Here is a 20,220-nt window from a genome sequence, read left to right as displayed (position 1 = left end):
TCTTTCAAGTGTGAGCATTGCTAGGTGTGCAAGTGTGATGCATGAGAGAAACCCAGCAGTTTCAAATAGGAATCCAGAGAGTTAAAAGCATTCTGCCCTGCTGTGGTCTTTCTAAGCTCTTTGCAACAGAGGAATTGCTCTCATATTTTTCTGTAGTCCAAAAAAGGAGTGGAAATTATGAGCTGGCATTTTCCAAGGGGGCCGTGAACCTATGGAGGGGAGCCTGCAATCTATCAAGGGTGCCTCCGGTGTGAACAGGTAGAGCCACTGCCTTAGGAAGAGAGGGCCCTGTGCCAGCATCCTCTGTCCTCCCAGGGCTGGTCCTCAGGTCGACATCCTCCCTCTCTGCTCTTCCAGCCAGGCCGCCCCCTTGGGTGTCCCAACTGGGGGTTTCTCTCCAGCCCTTTCTACCCCACTCAGTGCCCCCTCTTTGTGCACAAGCCCCAGGTACCACTCCACTGTCCTAATCAACCCCCAGTGGGATGCATTTGCTTCACCACAGGGGCACTGGGACCTAAAGGGGCATTTTCGCTATCCTGCCTTGTGGGCATCCCTGCAGAGACTGCAGCATGGTTTGCAATACAGTCTTGCTCTGGGCTAGCTCTTTACTGCTCACGACTTTACACAGACTGGACCTGGGGTCATGGAGAAGCACACATGAAGCTCCCGTGACGCCAGAGCTGCTTTCAGAGTAGAAGCAAGCACAGAACGGCTGCTCCGTGTTGTGCTCCCGAGACAAACAGAGCACAGCAACCACCCCAGGCAGTCGCCCAGTGCTGAGATCAGTGCATACAACACGGAGAGGACCGAGAAGAGGAGGAAAAGCAAGCGAGGCTGCTTGCAGAGCACGCCTATCAGCCCCTATCAGTGACATGCAGAACCCCCGGGGGGCGAGGGGATAGAAGTATCAATAGTAATTGCATACAGCATTTATGCACCAGTTATAATTGCACCAATTATAATTAATTACAGCATACAGCAGGTGTCCAAAGGGTTAATTAGCTATCTGGCTTGCTAATAGCCTGAGTCAATGTCCAAAGAGACCCAAGAGTCCAGAAAAAGCTAATGAGACGGGTCTGTTCCTTCCTCAGGAAGGACGTGGAGTCCGGCCTGGTGTTCCTGGGCCTTCTGATCATGGAGAATCGCCTGAAGAGAGAGACTAAGCCTGTGCTGGAGGAGCTCAGTGCCGCTTGCATCAGGAACGTGATGGTCACAGGTATCTAAGGGAGGAGGATCTTGCTGATGCTGCTGGGAAGGAGCGACAGAGACCAGATACGTGGGTTCATCATGAGTGCTCTGGTGCCCCATCACTGGCATGGGTTTGTCTTACCCAGTCCAGGAAATCTCGGGACAGGCCACGTGCCAGATGTGACTCCTGCCGGAGCCACGGGGGTGGGTCTCCCAGTTGCACCAGCCTCTTTGGATCCATGGCTTCATCATCCGCCCTGTTTCTCCAGAGACCTGCAGCTGGACTGACTTAGCCTCCTGACCTCCCTCTGCTTTCCACTGCTTGGCCTCTTGCTGTCATTTCAGGGTCCTTCTACCCTGCCAGCTCACTCCCTTTTCAGCTGATACTTCTCCTTCACACCACTCCTGCCAGCAGCAACACTGGCGGGGATGCTATGGAGAGTGAGAGAGAAAGCAGGGGTGAGCTTTCCCATCCTGGCCGCCTGCAAAGTTGATCTGGCTCTCACCATCTTTGCTTTTGCCCCGTTTTGGTCCTCAGCCCATGCCAGCGCCCTGCCCAGATCACTGAGGAGGGCTGGTCTCCAGTCTGCCCTTGCTGCTGCAGCAACAAGACAATGTTTAATCCCTTGTTTATTCTTAGTGCCACATTCGGACACAGACTCCAGCAGCGGAGTTCAGTCCAGATCAGATAAAATGGCACATATTTAATCACAGAGCAGGCCTAGCAAAGCCTTGATTGACATCCAAAACTACGTCCACAAATTCTGTTTCTTTGGGCTGTTGAGTAGCTGCCATGTTCCACCCCAGAGATGGCTGCATCTTGGCAGTGAGCGAAAGGAGTGAGATCATAGCGCTCTGTGGTATCCCGAGGATGATGTGTGCAAGGCAGCGGTCACTCCATGGAGATGCATAATCTCTCTGCTAACTAGAGCCTGCAGGAGCTAGGGAAAGATTTGTGTCACGCTGCAGGTGACACCCTCATGATTTTCCAGGTGACAACATTCAGACAGCAGTGACTGTTGCCAAAAATGCCAGCATGATTTCTCCAACCAGCCAAGTGATTCTTGTGGAAGCAAAGGAACTGCCAGGTACCCCTGCGGCCTCCGTCACCTGGACGCTGATGGAGGGGAGCCACCTGAATGGCAGCAAAGGCCTGGTGAGTGTGAGATGAGCACGTCTCGTGTGATGGGAGAACAAACTGTGCACAGGCAGTCGGACCAAGTTCAGATCCAAGCGGTGCTGGCATAGCTCAATGGAGGACTGTGGAAGAGCTGAGATCTGAGATTGTCCTGTGGTCAGAAAGTGTTTAACAAGAGAGGGGTTTTCACACGCCACGCTGCGGTTGGTGGGGTGGTGTTGCCGGGGTGAAGGAGGCTGCGCGGTGTCAATGCTGGTTTTCAAACCCCTCTAGACTGGCCTCAAGAATGGCTTGACAAAAGCCACATTGAAGGTTTGGCCCAGTCCACACCGAGCACCCCCTCGTATTAGTGGAAGCCCGTTTCCCAGTGATTGCTCTGCACAGTCTGTTCCCTAATGCAGACTGGGTGCGTCTACACGTGCATTTACGTCACACTAAATTTGCTGCACAGTACGCGGAAATAGGCCGGCGCCTACACATGCAGGTATTAAAGCGCATTAACACTGTGTGTGGTCTGACTTGAGACTAACGTTAGTCCCAAGTCAGTCCACACACACAGTGTTACTGCGCAGTAAGGCATCTACACAAGCATTACTGCGCAGTAACTAATTGGGCATCAATTTGATCAAATTTACGCCCAAGCCGGTGTAAGTTGCCATAGTTACTGCACAGTATGGGCATGCACATGTAGACGCGTGCCTGTGCTGCGCAGTAGTTTTCAGTTGCTGCGCAGTAATTTAGGTTACTGTGCAGTAAATGTGCATGTGTAGATGTGCCCACGTGTAGGGGCTTACAAACAGCCTTGGAGGACTAGCAGGGGATGGAGGGGGTCCCAGGGCCGGGCAGAGTCACTGACAAGCAATGAATTGAAACAAAGGTTCAAACTACATTACAATGATGTGCTCTGCCCAGCGAGCGTGGGTCAGTGGCGTTAAGAAATTATATTAATTAAACTTCTACCAGCAAAACTGGGGCATGAGCCTACGATTCTGTCCCTTTCCCTGCAAAGGGCGGGCGTCAGACTGAATTAATGACAATCTACGGAGCCGATCTCTCGCTGTGGGAGTTGGGCCTCTGGGCAGAGATGAGGGGTGTGAGGAAATGGCAGGAGAGGCCTTGGCATCTTTGGGCTCCCACTTCCCCCTAGTCCAACTTGAGCAGCATTTCCCACGCCGTGGGGGAGGCATCAGACAGTGCCTGAGATGAGAGACGAAGCCTAATAAGAGACAAACATTTATGTACAGCGATTATAAGGCCTGCATCATCCTTATACCTGTACCTGGAACTGTTGTACCCATTTTACAGACAGAGAGATTCAGATGCGGAGAAACAAAATGCCAGATCTTAGAGATATTTAGGTGCCTAACTCCCACTAATTTAGGTGCAGATTAGATGGGAGTGAAACATTTTAAAAAAACCTTTAAAACCCAGCTGTAGTGCCTTGCCTGAGATCATGCAGGCAGTCTGGGGGAGAGCACAGGCCGGGGCTGACGCTACAAAGGCCCCAGTTTTGAGCCCTGCCTTTCCCCTCTATGCAGTGCAGCACCTGCACACACCAGTGCGGAGGCAGCCCCTCGCATGGAGATAACTTTGTCCTGATTTACAGGAGACTGACAGTTGCATCGAAAGAGGGGTCACATCCGAAGCTGGATGCGGTGGTTACCATTTTGCCATAAGTGGGAAATCGTATCAGGTCCTAGTCCAGCACTGCCGCGATTTACTCCCAAGGGTAAGTTGTGGGCTGTTGCAAGGGCTGATTTGCAGTCGTACGGTCCCCGGTGATCTCTCTCTGGGCAGAGGACTGTGCAGCCCGCCTAGTCCTCCGCTCCCCCCAACGTGTAGTGGGGATGCCGTGTAGATTAATTAGCTCACCTTCCTGGGTGAATGCTTCTTGTGAGGCCCTCCGTCTGTTGGTCCCTCTCTCCTTGGCTCTGTCTCTCCAAGTACAGGGGAGTTGTCCCTGCTCCTTCACTTGAAAACCAACCCCTGGCTTAAATCAAGCGTCTTTCTTAAAAAGTGCTATGAAACGTTTGGGATCGTTCTCTTCCCAGCTCCTGCTGAACGGCACCGTCTTTGCTAGGATGTCTCCTGGTCAGAAATCCAGCCTCGTGGAAGAGTTTCAGAAGCTGGGGTAAGTTCCCTGTGAGCATTAAACCGTTCGTAGGACGCATGCAGAGTCCTGCGTGGAGGAGGAAGCGTTCAGAGGCACAAATGCTAAATGGGGCGTGAGGCTGGGCTGCAGCACCGCCGCCGAGGGCCTGAGGGTTAGAGGGGATTGCAAGCTGAATACAAGTCAATAGTGTCATCCTATTCCTAAAAAGGCTGGTAGCATCCTGCTAATCCAGGAGGGTCATATGCAAGTCCCAGGGACTCTTCAGTGCTGGTGAGGCCTCACCTGGAGCACTCGCTCTGTCCAGTTTTGGGTCCCGCACCTCCAGAGCTGGGAAGAGCAAAGCCACAGGAGAGCTCTAGGAAACTTGATTTAACAGGTGGTAGGAACTGGGAGTCTTTAGCTCAGGGCAGTGGATGGTAAGAGGGATTTAGTAAGAGTCTCCATGTACAAAAAGGGTGGTTTTAGAGAGGCAGGTGATTCACTGCTCCCATAATCCCAGGGCTCTGGACATGGAGGGATGAGCTGAAACAGTGACAAGAGACCTAGGGTGGAGGTTAGGACGAACTTCCTCGCTCCGAGAGTGGTTCAGCCCTGGAGCAGGCCGTGCAGTGAGGCTGTAGGATCCCTGTCGCTGGGCTGGCTCTGGGCAGGGCTGGACTAGGTGTGGCGTGCCGAGGGCCCTGTCAGCCCAACTTTTGCATGGCTCCGGGGCATCTCCAGTGTTGCAGCCCTGCAGAGGCTGGGTATTCAGACTGCTTGACCCACAGGCACTCTGTCATCAAGTCCCAGTACACACACAAGTGAGCCCAACAGTAGGAACAAGGGGCTGCACTGGTCTCCTACCGCCCGCAGCACTCGGCAAACTGCACCCGAGTTAGTAGGACTGAGGGGGAACTTCAGAAACTCTTCAGTGTGGACACAGCGGAGGACAAACCCTGCTTGGGACCACACCAGGGCTTAGTCACCCAAAGCAGCTTGCACCCATGCACCTTTCACGACTAAATCCCACGCCAGGAGACAGGGCTCGCGGGACCCAGCACTGACAGGCGCGCCGCCTTGTTTTGCAGTTACTACGTGGGCATGTGTGGAGATGGAGCCAACGACTGTGGGGTGAGTGCCAGCCCATTCCCAGGGGGTTTTCTGAGTGACTGCAGTGCGGGGGGTTAACAGGCCTGGAGACAGAGGCTGACACAGGCCCTGACCTTCAAGGGGACCCTCGCCCAGGCTGTGCAAATGTGAGCCCCTGGAAACCACCCATCTCCCGGCCCAAGACAATGGGGCAACACCCTCGGTCTTTCAGCGGGTTTTTCCCCAGCACTTGCAGGGCTGGTGGGACAGGCTGCTGGGGGTGCAGGTGGCTAGCTGTCCCAAGCAGAGCTTTCAGCAGCGCCGTGCACTGTCAGGGAGTGGGGAACAGTCAGGGCCTTCGCTTTCTATTGCACAAAACAGCCCCCTCCCACCCCGCTACTGTCACCCCTGTGCCGATGGCAGCAGCTGCACCCAAGGAGGAGCCCGTGTTGCAGCAATGGGCAGCAGGACTGGCATGGGGCTGGCACTGGCTGCTTCAGGTGCCCCAGCAGCACGGCACTGGCCAAAGCTGATGCTACTCTGACTCTCCGCTCCTTCCGGCACTGGAAACCAGAAGCACCGGAGGATGAAGGAAGCCCAGGGGGTGTGACCCCTGTTGCTTCCTGGCCCCGGGAGTCCCTGCGGGTTCATGGGTGTGCAGGCTGGACGAGCGGTTGGCAGGCATCGCTGGCACGCGGGTCCCAAACAGGCACCTGCCTTGCAGGCCTTGAAAGTGGCGCACGCCGGGATCTCGCTGTCGGAGGAGGAGGCATCGGTGGCTTCGCCTTTCACCACCCGAACCCCCACCATCGAGTGCGTGCCCCAGCTGATCAGGTACGTGCACAACCACCTCTCCCCTCCGCACACCGGGGTCAGGCAGAGCGGACCTCCTTACAGCCCTGAGCATCGGCACCCAGCAGCACCTCCGAGGGGGCTGTCTGCACGGTTCCTGTCTGAAAAAGCAGCTCTAGGTCTGAGGGGCTTTTCGCTGCGGTAGATGCTGGGAGGTCTCCCGCGGCCGAGCAGGAGCAAGAAGAGATGTCCCTTCATGACACAGTGAGCCAGGGGCAAAGCTAGGGAAAGCACCCGGGTCCTCGCCCGCTGCTCTGACCACTCAGCGTGCTGTCCTCCCTCCCCCCCACGCTCCCATGAAATAAACCTGGACGGTTCTGGGTTTGCTCTTGAAGTCCACAGGCTATTTGTCTGGGCTGGAAAACAGCCGGGGCCTTGGCATGGCACAGCTGAGGCAGGCGAGGTCCTCCCTGGGTTTGGAAAGTGAGGGGAAGAGTCTGCAATGACCCCCACCGCATTTTCAGTGTGCCTGATGATAACCACTCGGTAATCCTGTCCAAGGTGAGCGCAGACCGGCTTTCCCGCCCCATCTCCCAACACTCATTCCCGGGTGCATCTCTGCTCGCACACGCGTTGCTATTGGCTTCTCCAGTTATACTTGCTGCTCTCTTGAGCGAGGGGCAGCAAGATCGGGTCCCCGTGCAGCAGCCAAGGCATTTGTGAATTCCCTTCCCAGCCGGGCAGACGCGCAGGTCTCTTAACGCTCCCGTCTTTCCTCTCCCCTGCGCAGGGAAGGCCGTGCCGCCCTCGTCACCTCGCTCTGCATGTTCAAGTACATGGCGCTGTACAGCATCATCCAGTACCTCGGTGTGCTCCTGCTCTACTGGGTACGGCTCTGCGACCCGGAGCTCGCTCCTGAGAAATCAGCAAAATGCTGCTCCCTTAAGGGAATGGCCGAGATAAAGCTAGGAAGCTTGCACGCAGCACTGCAGCTGAACAGGGCAAACCTATGCACCAAAACAAGGGGCAGGCGGCTGTTCCACAGAGGGCAGAGGCAGAGACCGGGGGCAGAAGACAAAACCTAGCTGTGCAGGAGAGGGGAGAGGCTGCCTAGCCCGGCATTAAAAGAAAGCCAGAATGACCTAGCGGCGTGTTTCTGTTCCAAAATCACTGGCAGCAAAGAAAGCACATGCCGCTTCAGACTGGCACCTCTGATCAAATCCCTTGGAGGGGGCGCTAGCCTGATGGACGAGTGTGCGCACAGCAATGGGGCGCTCTGTTAGGAGGTTCCCACATTATCTGGTGGAACAGCTTCCCTGGGACGTCAGAGCCAGCTACAGGGCACCTGCCCCGTGAAAATCCTGCAGCTTTCCAAAGACACACAAGCCTTCGGCAAACGTCTGATTTAAACTTGTTTTCTTGGCCTTTCTCTTTTCAGCAACTGAACTCCTTTGGGAACTACCAGTTTTTGTTCCAAGACCTGGCTATCAACACGGTAATTGGTGTCACAAGTAAGTCCCTTCTAGGCATGCGTGAGAAGGGGTCTCAGTTAATTCCCACCCTCGTGGAAGTGCTTAATCCTGTACGTCGAAGAGGAAAACCCCAGAGGGCAGGGAATATTGCAGTCAGCAGTGCAGGCTCGGTCTGCGGGAGGCGGAAAGGGGAGGTCCTGGGGCTGGGCTTTGTCGCCAGGTCGGCCGGGGCTCTCGGGAGCTGGGAGAGTGGATCATGCAGAGGAGCTGGATGAAGTGGAAAGGAAACTTAGACCCCTTCCAGCTCACTCCACAAGGCAGGAAGGTCCCCAAGGCCAGGGAAGCCAGGCCCAATGGGGAGAGCAGAGAAGCACTGTGTGAAGCCTAGTGGTAAGTCACGGCTAGCGGGGCAAAGGCTCGTGTTAGGGATCACTTAGTTCAAATGCAATTCAGCGGTGCTGAAAGGGTCCTTGCTGCACATTTAAATCCCTGTGGCTGCAGCTTACGATCTCGTTCAACCAGCCAGCATCCCTGCATGCAGTGCTCCAGCCTGGAGGCTCGGGGAAGCTGGGTAGGGCCCTTTGGGGACTCGCAGCCCTTGTTCTGGCTATCCTCAGCCAACGCGAGTAAAGTCAGTGCCAGCCTCATGATAAGTCTTGCACTGAGAGAAGGGCTCTGCCATGGGATCTGCAGCCCCTGGCAGCACACGATACAGCAAATAACACACAGACCGTGCACGTGTGCGTTTAAGGAGGAGTTCAAGAGAGCAGGAGCAGTGTAACGGGCACGCTGCGCTCTGCTGCATCTTGCTCCTGTGGACATTGGCAGCATCTTTCCAGCCAGCATTTTCCCAGACTCAAAAAGATCAGGATTACAGACTTGCCTCCCAGCCTCTTGCAGCCCAGCTGTGGATGCACAGCTCCAGAAGGACAGTAGCGAGGGAAGTAAGTTTTACTTGCAAAGGAAAGTGGTGCAGAAACCTAAGGCAGGGACAGGCCGTAAGGACGTGCCAGTTGTCAGAAGCACTAGGGGAGGAAGCTGGGGGAGGAGGGAGGGAAGCCGAAACAAGGCAAGTCAGACGAAGCAAAGCCTCGGAGAGTTTCAAGAAGAGCAAGTCCAGGCGTGTGGGGTTGGACTTCTTCCCCTGAGCGCCAGGGCACGCAGCACCTTTTTGCACAGCTGGGGACACATCCTGATTGCACCAGCCCGGGGAGGGCCAGCCACGGCCCTTGGTGACACACATCAGCAGCTTCCTCATCCCCTGTTTCCTCCTTGCACCGGGGCATCAGGACACCCTCTTTGCTCTGCCACTCCGGTGCCAGGACACCCCTTTGACACCCGTGTAAGTTAGGGAGAACCCCAATGAACCGGGTAGGCGGGTGAACAGGAGAATCGGGATGTTTCCAACATCTTCCTGGACGTGAGATGCTAGTAATTAGTTCGATACAACCAATATTGTATTGGCTATTTCATCCCTTACCCTACAGAGTTAGTTTATTGGCTGTGCCATAATGCACCCTGCGCGGCAGATGCTGCGTTGCTAAGTGGAGGTTGTTCTGGGTGGACGAGTGCAGCTCTGCCTCTTTGTCCTCCGTGCAGTGAGTTTGAATGGTGCCTACCCCAAACTGGTCCCGTACCGGCCCCCGAGCCAGCTGGTCTCCCCCCCGCTGCTGCTCTCCTTGGTCCTCCACATCCTCTTCAGCCTGGGCCTGCAGATCTGTGGCTTTTTGGTGGTGCAGGAGCAGCCCTGGTATTCCAAGGAGGATATCTCCAGGTGAGAGAGGTCTGCCACGGCCCTGCATGGGCAGGCACGGTGGGACTGGCTTACCTGGATCTAACCGGGGAATCGGTGGTAATATTTCATAGATAGATTCAGAGATTGTCAGGGGATGGAAGGGACCTTGCAAGACCTTGCAAGGAAATCCAAGCAAACACACCATGCAGCAGACCCAGCCCAAATGGTCTGGCACATGCACCATGATCCCACGTCAGTGCATCAGGATGCCAGTCTGGGCACGCACGTGGGCACTGGTAGGGCAGCAGGGCACATGGCAGTGGGGGTGTGATGGTGCTGCAATGCCACACTCAGCTTAGCCAAGCCATTTTTACTCCCTGTACCTCCCTCTCTGGGCTGCCGGGGAATCGTTCATTAGGGTCTGAAGGCTCTAGCTGAAAGGGGACAGAGCAGCTGACCTTGCTGACCATGGGGTCTCTCTCCTACAGCGCCTGCCTCTCGGGAAAGACAAGCCTGGCAAACCATTCCTCCTCCAGCAGCAGCCTCAACGGGATGGGGAACGCAACCCTCGGGCAGGAGGTGGACAACGGCTTCAAGAGCTATGAGAACAGCACGGTGTGGCTGCTGAGCACGATCAACTGCATCGCGGTGGCGCTGGTGGTCTCCAAGGGCAAGCCGTTCAGGCAGCCGGCGTACACGAACTGTGAGTACAGCGGGGGCGCGGATACGCGGTGCGGACGCTGTAACGGGTTTTTAATGGTTTAACTGGCCAAGTGTGCTTTGATCTGCCAAGTTGGACCAACAAGGGCTGCTTGGCAGAGTGTTGGGGGTAAAGTTGTGTGTGTGCACACATGCACACACATATAAATACACATGCATCCATACCCACACACACACCCCCATCCATCCATCCATCCCCACACACACACACACACGTACACACATCCATACACACACACACACACACACACACACACACACATCCATATATATGCATGCACACACACGCACACATACATGCATATATACACCTCCCCATACACCCCCCCATATATATATATTTTTTTTTTTTTTGGAAGTATTGCTGTGAGCACAGCCCGCGAGGCCCTGTGCAGCTGCCACAGCATCGCCAGCCCCATGGTCTGGGAGCTACTAGGGAAAGCCTCAGCTAAAGCTGCCCTGGCCAGACCATCCCAGTCCAGGACCCCAGTGCTAGGGTGCTGCATCCATTTTTGGGTGCTTGTGGGGGGATTTTTGGAAGCACCTCAGGGTGCAAGAGAATGAGTCATACAATTGCAGACAAGGAGGGTTGAAGGGAGCTCAGGAGGTCACATCCAGTCCAACCCCCAACTCCAAGCAGGACCAGCCCAACTCCATCATCCCGGCCAGTGGAGCTCCCCCCAGACCTGGGCCTGCGGTTTGTGAGCTGACCCGACAAGGAGCCTGGCTTGGTGCCTGGGCTGCACCGACGGGCCCTGCAGAAACCAGCGGGTTGTTCCTGAGCTTGGGACGTCCGCAGAAATGACAGACCCGCGGCCGCCTGTGCCCTGTCAGCAGGCAGGCAGCGATGCCTGCTCATCTTCTTGAGATGCAGAAGAGAAGAGCCAGCGCTAATACAAGGCCCTCGCCCTGCCCTTGCTTTTGGGGGCTCACCCAAGAGCCCCGTCTCCCCGGCTGTGCTGCCAGACCGAGCTCCCAGAAGATTTGGATTCAGGGCTTCTGCTTGACTTCATCTCAGTGGTTAAAAGTGGCAGAAGTCAGAACCCAGTCCAGGCCCAGAGCAGTGATGAGGGTCCGATATGAATAGCTGACGAGCCCACAGACTGACCCCCCAAAATAAAGGCAAAGCAGCTCCTCCTGCACGAAGGGGCTCTGCTGACCCATCTTTGCTGTTGGGTTGGAGGCATTTGACGGCAGTTTTGTGAAGAGTTTAGATGAGGGATTTGTCTGGGATGATTTGCACAGGGGGTTGGACCGGATGAGCCCTGGAGCTCCCTGCCAGCCCCACTTCGCTGCGATTTCTCTTGCAGAAGGTGAAGCAGCAACACTGCCATGCTCCCTCAGCACTTACAGGCAAGCAAAGGCACGTCCCATGGCCGGACACTGGTGCTTGACATTTAAATCAGAAATAAGGTTTGCATTTCTAATACCAAGGGACTCGCCCACGGGGACAGTTCACCTAGGGTTTAGGGACGCGGTGTGTTCTTGGGGCGAAGTCCTGGCCCCTCTGACTTCAATAGCACCAAGGCTTCACCCTGGCAGGATAGCTCCCAAGCTACAGGGCTTCATGCAGGGCCCTCAAGAGGCCAAACTGGATGGTCAGATTGTTCCCTTCCTGCCTCAATATCTCTAGCTGCAAGGCTGTCTCAGCCCCTGGACTGGGCCAGGCGGAGATTTGCCTCCGTTCATTCCTCTGTTGCTCCAAGTGCTTCACCGCTCTGTGGAAATCTTGCGCTGCGTGTCCCGGGGAAGGGTGGGGGGATGCCCGGCCGGGGCTCCTGGGCCCAACCTGCTCTCTGCTTGCTCGTGTCCCCGCAGACCAGTTTGTCCTCGCGCTGACCGTGCAGCTGGGCGTCTGCATCTTCCTGATGTTTGCTGACATGGAGGGTGTCTACTCCATCTTCGACGTAAGTGCGATTCCAGGGGGTGCGCTCACTGCCTTTCCTTGCAAATGGGCTGGGATCACAGCGGACAGACGGCGTGAGCCTTCACGGGCTTGGAAGCACTTCTGAAAGTGGAGGTTTCTTGCCACAGGGACTAACAGCTCCTGGGGGGTATCACATAGACTTGGTTCTGCACATCCCTCCAGCACAGCGACCCTTCACAGCCTTGTTTAGCTGCCTACAGCCCAGTCCCCACATTGCCAGACCCACTGCCCAAATGCAGGGCTGGCGAGAGCGCCGGGGACACTCCCACAGCATCTGGGCACAACGCGGGTGTCATAGCACAGGTGCAGAGAAGGACGGCCAGGGGCACGGGCAATGGTCCCAGAGAGGAGGGGAGCTCCCCGGGGAGGGCAGGCCAACCCCAGAATAAGAGCAGACATGGACACACTGGGCACCCCTGGAGCAAGGCTGTGGGCTTCAGAAGGAGCAGGGGGCCAGGAAGCCAAGTCGATTTGAAGAAGTATTTCAGGACATTTGTGAGCGGGATGATCTGGCGGGGGTTTCTGGGGCCTGGGTCCCTCCACGAGCTGCAGCTGCTGGATCAGGCAGGGAGCAAGCCCAAGGAGCTGGGTTGCTACGAGCCCCCAAAACGCTGCCGCACTTTAAAGAACCAGCCACCAGGTACCAAGTTAAGGTAGTGTGGGTAGGGACGATGTGGTTGGTAATGCTGATAGGGGCCTAAAAATGGGTTTGGGAGAGCTGCCCTCAGCATAGGTAACAAGGTGACCCACGGCGCCGGCTCACCAGATAGTAGCAGACGCCTACCGTCGGACAAGATGCGGTGCCCCGGTGACACGGGATCCCACGTGTGTTTTTGGTGCCCACGTGTCGCTGACCGCCTCCCCTCTTGCCTTTCTTCCAGCTGGTGTGCACGCCCCCCGTCTGGAGGGTCTCCATGCTGATCATGCTGGCCATCACGTTCGCTGCGTCTCTGCTTGTAGAGGTGAGGGCACTCGCTTAACTCCTGACACGAGCAGAAAGGGCCGGACCCCAGCACCTGGAAGAGCAGCACCCACTAGCATTAGCAACCCACCTCTGACCCCAAATGGTCGGGGGCAGACCCTGCTGGCTCTGCCTGCTTCAGCTCCTTCCTCTCTGGGGTGCACGGGGATGCAGGACCTGCTTCCCAGACAGAGGAGCGTTTGCATTTTCCTCCTCAGTTCAGGGTTTTTTACCCCCCGTGTCACATACGCTGTGTTGTGCACTGAAGAAAGTGCACCCAGATCCGGAGCGGTCAGACCCCCACTTATCCCGGAGCACCTGGTGTGGGAGATGCTGGCACATGGCCTCTTCCCGAGGTGGTGGGGAGCCAGCAACAGCCTGCTTACGCTGAGCAAACACTATCCCGGGATAGGAGCGGACGCACCACACCCAGGCCAGTGTGACCCATTCTGGTAGAGTTTTGTCCTGTTTTTCCTGGGACGATTCTACCGGTGTGGGGGTATACACGGTGTGTCCACGCCTCTAAAGGGCTCTCATGCCTGTGGCCCCTCACCAGCGTGGCCTGAAGTAGCATCTACCACCGGCCGCGACATGGGAATCTCCTGTGATGCCAGCAGGGCTGCAGGGGCCTGCACCGGGAGAAATTGCAAGAAGGGGTTGGTCGTGGGCTGTAAGCGGGACGTGTCTCGGCAGGATGGGGATTGCCCTGCGTTCCCACTGTTGGTGCTATGTCCTGGGGGGCAGAGAAGCCGTCCCCGAGTCCCCGGGGTTTGACTGTCGGTGCTTCCCTGCGCAGGAAACCGTCATTGAGAACCGAGCCCTGTGGATGTGGCTGAAGTCCCGCTTCCGGTACCGGTCCCAGAGCCGGTACCAGAGCCTGCGGCGCGCGCTGTCCCGGGACCCCGCCTGGCCCCCTCTGAACACAACCACCTTCTCCGAGGCCACGGCGATCCCCGTGGAGACTGACGAGGCGGCGTACACCAACCTGGCATTCAACAGCAACGAGAAAACGCTCACTCGGGGGCTCGCGGCGCCCGCCACAAGTAGACACAACCCCGCGCCTACCACTGAGCGTCCGCACCCAGACTCTCTCCGTGTTACGTGGCACAGCAGGGGCAGGACACGGCCCTAACTCAGGCTGTGGTGGCATTTGGCTAACACCGTCATGCTCCCAGCACCCGGCCCCAGTAGACCCTGGCTGCTGGCAGCTGGGATGGACTGGTCGGGACTGGCAGGCCACCTCCCAAGCTGCACCGTGTGCTCTGCCCCGACAAGGACCACAAAGGGAGTCTCACGTGTGCTGTGGGTTTAAGCGATGTTGCAGCAGTGCGGCGAGACTGCTCTTTACCTCCCCATAAAAAACCTATTTTCCAGAAGTGGAAGCAATGAGCTCGGAGGAAGAATGGTCTCAGCAGCGTATCCTGGGCTGTTTTATGCATTTCTGAGAGATGGGTTTTTTTTTTTTTTAACTGATCTTTGCAAGTCAGTGCCCTTCGCAGTCATGCAGGCGACTTGGACCAAAGCAGGTGTCAAGGGACCAGGTGCTGTTCTCCCCGCCTTGCACGTGTCTCCCCTGCCTTGCTTGCCCCCTCCAGCTCTCCCAGGAGGGCCCAGCAGGACTGCCAAGAGGAGCTGGCTTCAGGTTTCTAATCCTGTCCTTGCTACTGACTTGCTGCAGGCATCGGGCAAGTCCTTCACCTGCTCATTTTCTGCTCTGGTTGAAGCACACACGTGGCATTTCCCTGCTTCATGCTCCAGGCCTTGTGCAGAGGGATAAGGTTCATTAAAGAGCAGTTAGAGGCCAGCTCACACGTCCCCAGCTCACAGCCACCTTCCAGGTGCCTCTCTGGTGCGTGCACGTGAGGCTCACGAGGCCGAACCAGCTAATCATGGTCAGAAGAAAGGTCCCCAGCCCGGTCCCCGTTCAGCTTGGCTGCCTCGCTCCCCAGCCAGACCCAGCCTTTCCCCCAAACCTGGGAGCAGGGCCGCGCTGCTGCAGCCACAGAACTGGACCAGGGGTTTTGTTTTGCGGTTTTTTAAATGAGGACGCACAGGGGCTGGTGTGAATTCCTCCTCCTCGTCCAGCCTCAGCAACTTTACCAAAACCAAGAGCTTCATTCCCAAACACAAAGCAGGACTCGCGCAGTCACTCAACCTCATTGGGTTTGGACACTGGCCCAAAACAGGGCTAATGTTATCAAAGGCCCTTTTCTAAAAGGCATAGAATAAAAGATGCAACTTAGAGACACTCCCTAACATAGAAGGGTTGGGAATTGAGATGAGATGGCCCCTCTGGTGGCAGCCAGTTAGTCAGAGACAGACAAAGGGTCTTCAGAGGCTTGCCTACTGCTCCACAATAACACTTTTTGTTTGATTCCTATTCATGTGTGCTGTGGGTGTGTCTACACGTGTATTTACACATGCCTAAACTAAATGAGACTTTACTTAAGGCGCATTAAGGTGATTTAGGCTCCCATTTACACACGGCACACTAATGCGCATTAAGGCACATTAAATTAGGTGTGAATAGTTAAGTTGCATTAGCTCACATGCAGATGTGCTAATGTGCATTAATGCAGTGTGTATCCATTGACGCACACTGCGTTAATGGGCATCAGTGCATCTGCACTTTAATTGTGCCTAAATTTGATACTTGCTTTATGCAGGTATCAAATTTCGGCTCACATAGCCTTGAATTGCCATTTTAAGGCACATTAAGGATGTGCACATGTAGGCAATGCACCATTAATGTGTCTTAAATTAGGATAATGTGCACTAAATGCGCACATGTAGACATGCCCTGTGATCGCTACATAAAGGATGGTCCAGCCTGTGGTGAGGGAAGGACTTCCCCCCACGCTGTATTGCATGGATCATGGGGATGTTCTGCCTTCCTCTGGACCCATGGGAGTGGTCCTCTGGGCCTGGGCAATCACTGAAGCATGTTTTAACCTAACTGGTTTCTGGTCCCTGGAGTGGCAGGGTGTCGGCGCTGCCCTTGCATCTCCTGCTTCCTCCCTGTTACGTCTTGATAGTATTTTTCCATCAGGTGCTTTGTGGCTGCATGTGTGACTGGGGCTGGAGTGGATCCTCCTGGATGAGCGGCTGTTCACGAACACAAGGGAGCAGACATGATGGCCCAGGAGTTCCTACGTGCAAAGGACCCAAATGCCCCTAAAACTTGATGGCGTCCAAAACCTAGCTAAAGACAGGATCACCCCTATCCAAACTGTCCCAGCCAAGGGTCTATCTCAGGTCCCAAGCTGCAGGGAAAGCCAGCGAGGTGCAGGCAGAGAGTCGCGTTCCCGTTGCCGGACCTGGGTCACATCACCCTGTAACGATGGGAACAGACACGTACGTGCACTTCTGCTGGGGCAAAGTCTCTACATGCACACTCGCAGTGAGCACCACAGATCTTACATACAGCATCTCAGGAATAGCCTTAACACAGCCTGAATCGTTCAGACTAGACTAACCTTTGCACTCGGACAGAGCCGCCCTGCACGGGCCTCGACACGTGTCTCAAACCCTCATTCATCCACTTGCAAGGCAAGGAAGGGCAAGAAACAAGAGGAGATGGAGTTGTTCCTGGTCACCTGGGAAGGCAGCGTGGCAGGGCAGGAGTTTGAACGTGGATCACCCGGGTGAGGAGACAAGAGGGCACACGTGGCACCAGGCACCACCACCTGTCCGGGCCTTTCGTTCGAGCAGCATTTAGGCAAGTGACTGCCCCGCACATGGTATTATAGCTAGCTTCTCCCAGGGACCAGGACCCCGGCTACAGCAGCAGGGCCAGACCAAAGAAAGCCACGGGAGCCATTCAAATGCTCTAGCCTCCCCCCGCAAAGACACCTAACATGCATGGAAAGGCTTGCTCTGCCCAGTCCAAGACCCCTTGCAAGCCCTGCCTTGCCCACACTTAAGGCCCCCCAGCCAGCCCGTGCCCTGCCCTCCGTACAGACACGGGCTTCCCCGCAGCTCTGCTCCCGACGGCCCGGCTTGGCTGTGCAGGGACTCAGGCACTTCTCACCCCTGTGGAGCCTAGAGATGAGCTTCACGCCTAGCCTATGATGCAGCAAGACGAAGATGACCGCAGCTGGGTCTGCAGCCCAGAACTGGCCCACGGAAGTGCTTGAGAGAGCGCTCCAAAATCTGGGGGGGTAAGTGGCAGCTCTGTGCTGCGCTCGGCTTCCAGAAGCATGCTCGATACACTGGCCTTGCAAAGCACAGATCCCACGAGCCTGGACACAGAAGGCGATCACAAGCAAAAGGCCATCCGAACAAGACCGCGCACCTCCGAGCAGCACCGGCTGCAGCGCTTCTTGCCGCAGCTCTGAGAGCCGCCGGGCTGGCAGCTAAGCAGGGCGTTTGCACCGCTCCCACAGCTAAATTCCCGGTGTGTAATTACTGGGATTGCAAATCCGCAGTGGGCCAGACCTAGAGGTGGGTTGTTCAGCCTGTGAGAACGACTGCACAGGCCAGTCTGGTCCTCCAGCTCACACGAGTTTGACACCCTGGGGCTAAATGATGTGCCCAGCGTCACACAGGAACACAGTGGCAGAGACGGGGGGCACGCAGCTCCCCCTGGCACCACTGAACTGCACTAACCACAGCATCCTCCCTTGTCCTCTTGCACCTGCCTGCCCCATTCACCTTCCCGTCCCGGTTTCTGCAGCCAGTGCAACCAGGGTGCTATCAGGAGCCTCTAATCCTACGGCTGATGGATCTGACTCGGTGCCAGGTCAGCAGACGGGGCAAGGCCCTGTGCACCTTCATGCCCGAGGCTCAGGTTGGTTTGCTGCATTGCCTGGTTATGCGCCTGTGCACGGCACAGCCCAGGGCAGGGCTCAGCTCCTGTGGGGTGTCTGTGCTGCGCGGCGCTCGCTGTCCCGAGGCATCACAGAGCTGATGCACCCCTGGTCGCCTGTCACCAGTGCATATTTCAGCAGTGAGGAGTCGAGTCCTGCCTTGCTGCCAAGGGGCATGCTCACCACCCCAGGACAGGGCTAAGCTGTGAGGTATGAGGCAGGGCAGGGCAGGGCAGGCCAGGCCTCCTAGGGCTCAGCTTGCGTTTGCAGCTGCGGATTAGCTGCTGAGCACACAATTACCAGGGGAGGAGCAGCAGGAGGACGAGGCCTGGCTGGCTGGCATGGGACTCAGCCCTGCGTGAGCCCGTGCCAAGGGCAGGATCATGTGCAGGGCAGGTAAAGGAGGGATTTGGAACGAGTCTCTGCCCAGGTTTCTCCCTAATCCTCAGCCATCAGAGGCTGCCACCTTTGCTCTGCAGTGTGCAGCTTTCCATGCCTGTGCAACCACTGTCATTAGCCATCCCAGGGACCTGGGCATGTTTGTACCATCCCCATAGACCCCTGGTACCCTGCTAGGTTCCCAGCTCCCATGGGATCTGGTAGCAGCTAATTAGGAGAACAGCATCATAGCAATGCAAGGCTGGAAGGGACCTCAGGAAGGGTCCACGCCCTGCATTGCAGCTGCTCAAGTGCACCTAGACCACCCTGAGATGCTTGTGGGACCCGGGTTCAGGGAAAGGCTCCACCGCCTCGGGGACGACACATCCAGTGTGTCAGCAAGTTAGGAAAACGCCAGGTTTCAACAGCCAGTTCAGATATCCTTGCTATGAACTGGGCTGGTTTCTTCTGGTCCCTCCCACACTGGCCCTGGAGCACGCTTGATCCCTGTTCCCTTCAGAAACCGCCTCTTGTGTGTCAGTGGGCTGCTGGCCTCCCATCTTCTCTCGAGGAAACAAAGCCATTCCTCTTGCAACCTCTCCTCCGGGGTCACTTTGCAGAGCCTCTTGTCCTCGCTTGCTCTGGACTCATTCCATTTTGTCAACATCTCCCTTTGCGGGGTGCCAAAGCTGCACGCCGGGCCCTGCTCACGAGTGCTGGGAAGAGCAGTAACTCCCTCCCGCACCTTTCGCACGACTCTCCTGCTCTGCTAGCACTGAGCACGACCCCCTCCCCTGCACGCTCTTGTTTGGGGATGACTGCCATGTATTGTGGACTCCGGTTTGACGGGGGGTCGCTGTAGACCCAGGCCGCTTTCTGCAGAGCTGCTACCTAGGCACATAGCCCCTGTTTTAGAGTCACAGACAAGGAGGGTTGCAAGGGATCTCAGGAGGTTGCATTGAGTCCAACCTCCTGCTCCAAGCAGAACCAGCCCAACTACATCAACCCAGGCAGGGCTTCGTCGAGCCGGGTCTTGTATCCATGTCTCTGATTCCTCCTGCCTGAGGATGGCACTTGGTCCTCACCTGCACTGGATTGCACCTGATCCTTGCAAATTCATCACGCTTATTTTCAGCTCTCATCCTTTCCTCCAAAGAGCTTGTCCCCGCAGCGTGACGCCTTCTCCACGCAGATCTCCTAAGTGCACCCCTATTCCAGCATCCGGCCCACCCATAGTCATCCTGAGCGTCTTGACAGGGCCTCCAACTCTTTGCTGTCAGTCCTTTCAGAGTGAACCCAGAAGATATTGGAGAACCGCATGGAAAGAAAAGAATTGGGCAGACCGGCTCAGGGTGTGCACCAGAAGGGAGCAGGGTCTGGCTGAGAAACAGGCCAAGAGAAGGAAGCTGGGAAGCAAATAAAGAGAAACCAAGAAGCAATAGAGCTTAGGCAAGCGCAGAGCCCAGGTGGGGAAGGGATGAGTGCGGGCATGAACTCACAAACACCGGACAGGGAGCGAGCGTCACCAGCCTGCAAACTGGGGTCACCTTTCAGCTGTGTTTCCAGCACAGAAAGTGCTTGTCCCTGAGACCAACCTCTGGGCCACAGCTGGCTGCTTCTGCACCGTTCCCTTCGCAGGTGGATGCAGACCGAGGTGCCTGGACTTAGCATTTCCGAGTGGTTTCACCACCCGTGGGGACGGGCCGTCTTGGCACTAAACACGGCATGCTGGTCCCCATGCTGCAAGCGCAACGATGGGGTGTGGGATACCACTTGCCATCCCGGGGGCCTGGCCCAGTACTTAGCAATACTGAGATCCTGAGAGTTGGCCTGACCCCACAGTGCTTTCCTCATTTAACAATGAACCAGAGAGAACTGCTTTTGGAGCGTGATTTTTCCACCAGTTTTGCACCTTGGTGA

General features: G+C 56.3%; 1 protein-coding gene across 1 annotated transcript in view; it reads left to right on the top strand.

Moving 5' to 3' along the window:
- LOC102571272 (probable cation-transporting ATPase 13A4) overlaps positions 1 to 15,563 on the top strand; it is a 41,680-nt gene extending 26,117 nt beyond the window's left edge. Inside the window, exons 19-31 of the mRNA XM_006270905.4 lie at positions 1,092 to 1,216; positions 2,181 to 2,344; positions 3,933 to 4,055; positions 4,378 to 4,457; positions 5,507 to 5,549; positions 6,232 to 6,341; positions 7,090 to 7,186; positions 7,738 to 7,810; positions 9,371 to 9,545; positions 9,995 to 10,209; positions 12,045 to 12,133; positions 13,035 to 13,115; positions 13,911 to 15,563. Coding sequence (XP_006270967.3) covers positions 1,092 to 1,216; positions 2,181 to 2,344; positions 3,933 to 4,055; positions 4,378 to 4,457; positions 5,507 to 5,549; positions 6,232 to 6,341; positions 7,090 to 7,186; positions 7,738 to 7,810; positions 9,371 to 9,545; positions 9,995 to 10,209; positions 12,045 to 12,133; positions 13,035 to 13,115; positions 13,911 to 14,246 — 1,711 coding nt within the window. The 3' untranslated portion in view covers positions 14,247 to 15,563. The remainder of the gene's footprint in view (positions 1 to 1,091; positions 1,217 to 2,180; positions 2,345 to 3,932; positions 4,056 to 4,377; positions 4,458 to 5,506; positions 5,550 to 6,231; positions 6,342 to 7,089; positions 7,187 to 7,737; positions 7,811 to 9,370; positions 9,546 to 9,994; positions 10,210 to 12,044; positions 12,134 to 13,034; positions 13,116 to 13,910) is intronic.
- The last annotated feature ends 4,657 nt before the right edge of the window (positions 15,564 to 20,220 follow it).

This window comes from Alligator mississippiensis, chromosome 7, assembly GCF_030867095.1.
Source record: "Alligator mississippiensis isolate rAllMis1 chromosome 7, rAllMis1, whole genome shotgun sequence".
Lineage (NCBI taxonomy): Eukaryota > Metazoa > Chordata > Crocodylia > Alligatoridae > Alligator > Alligator mississippiensis.
The sequence above is the reverse complement of the archived record's forward strand: the minus strand, read 5'-3'. Positions and strand labels throughout refer to the sequence as shown.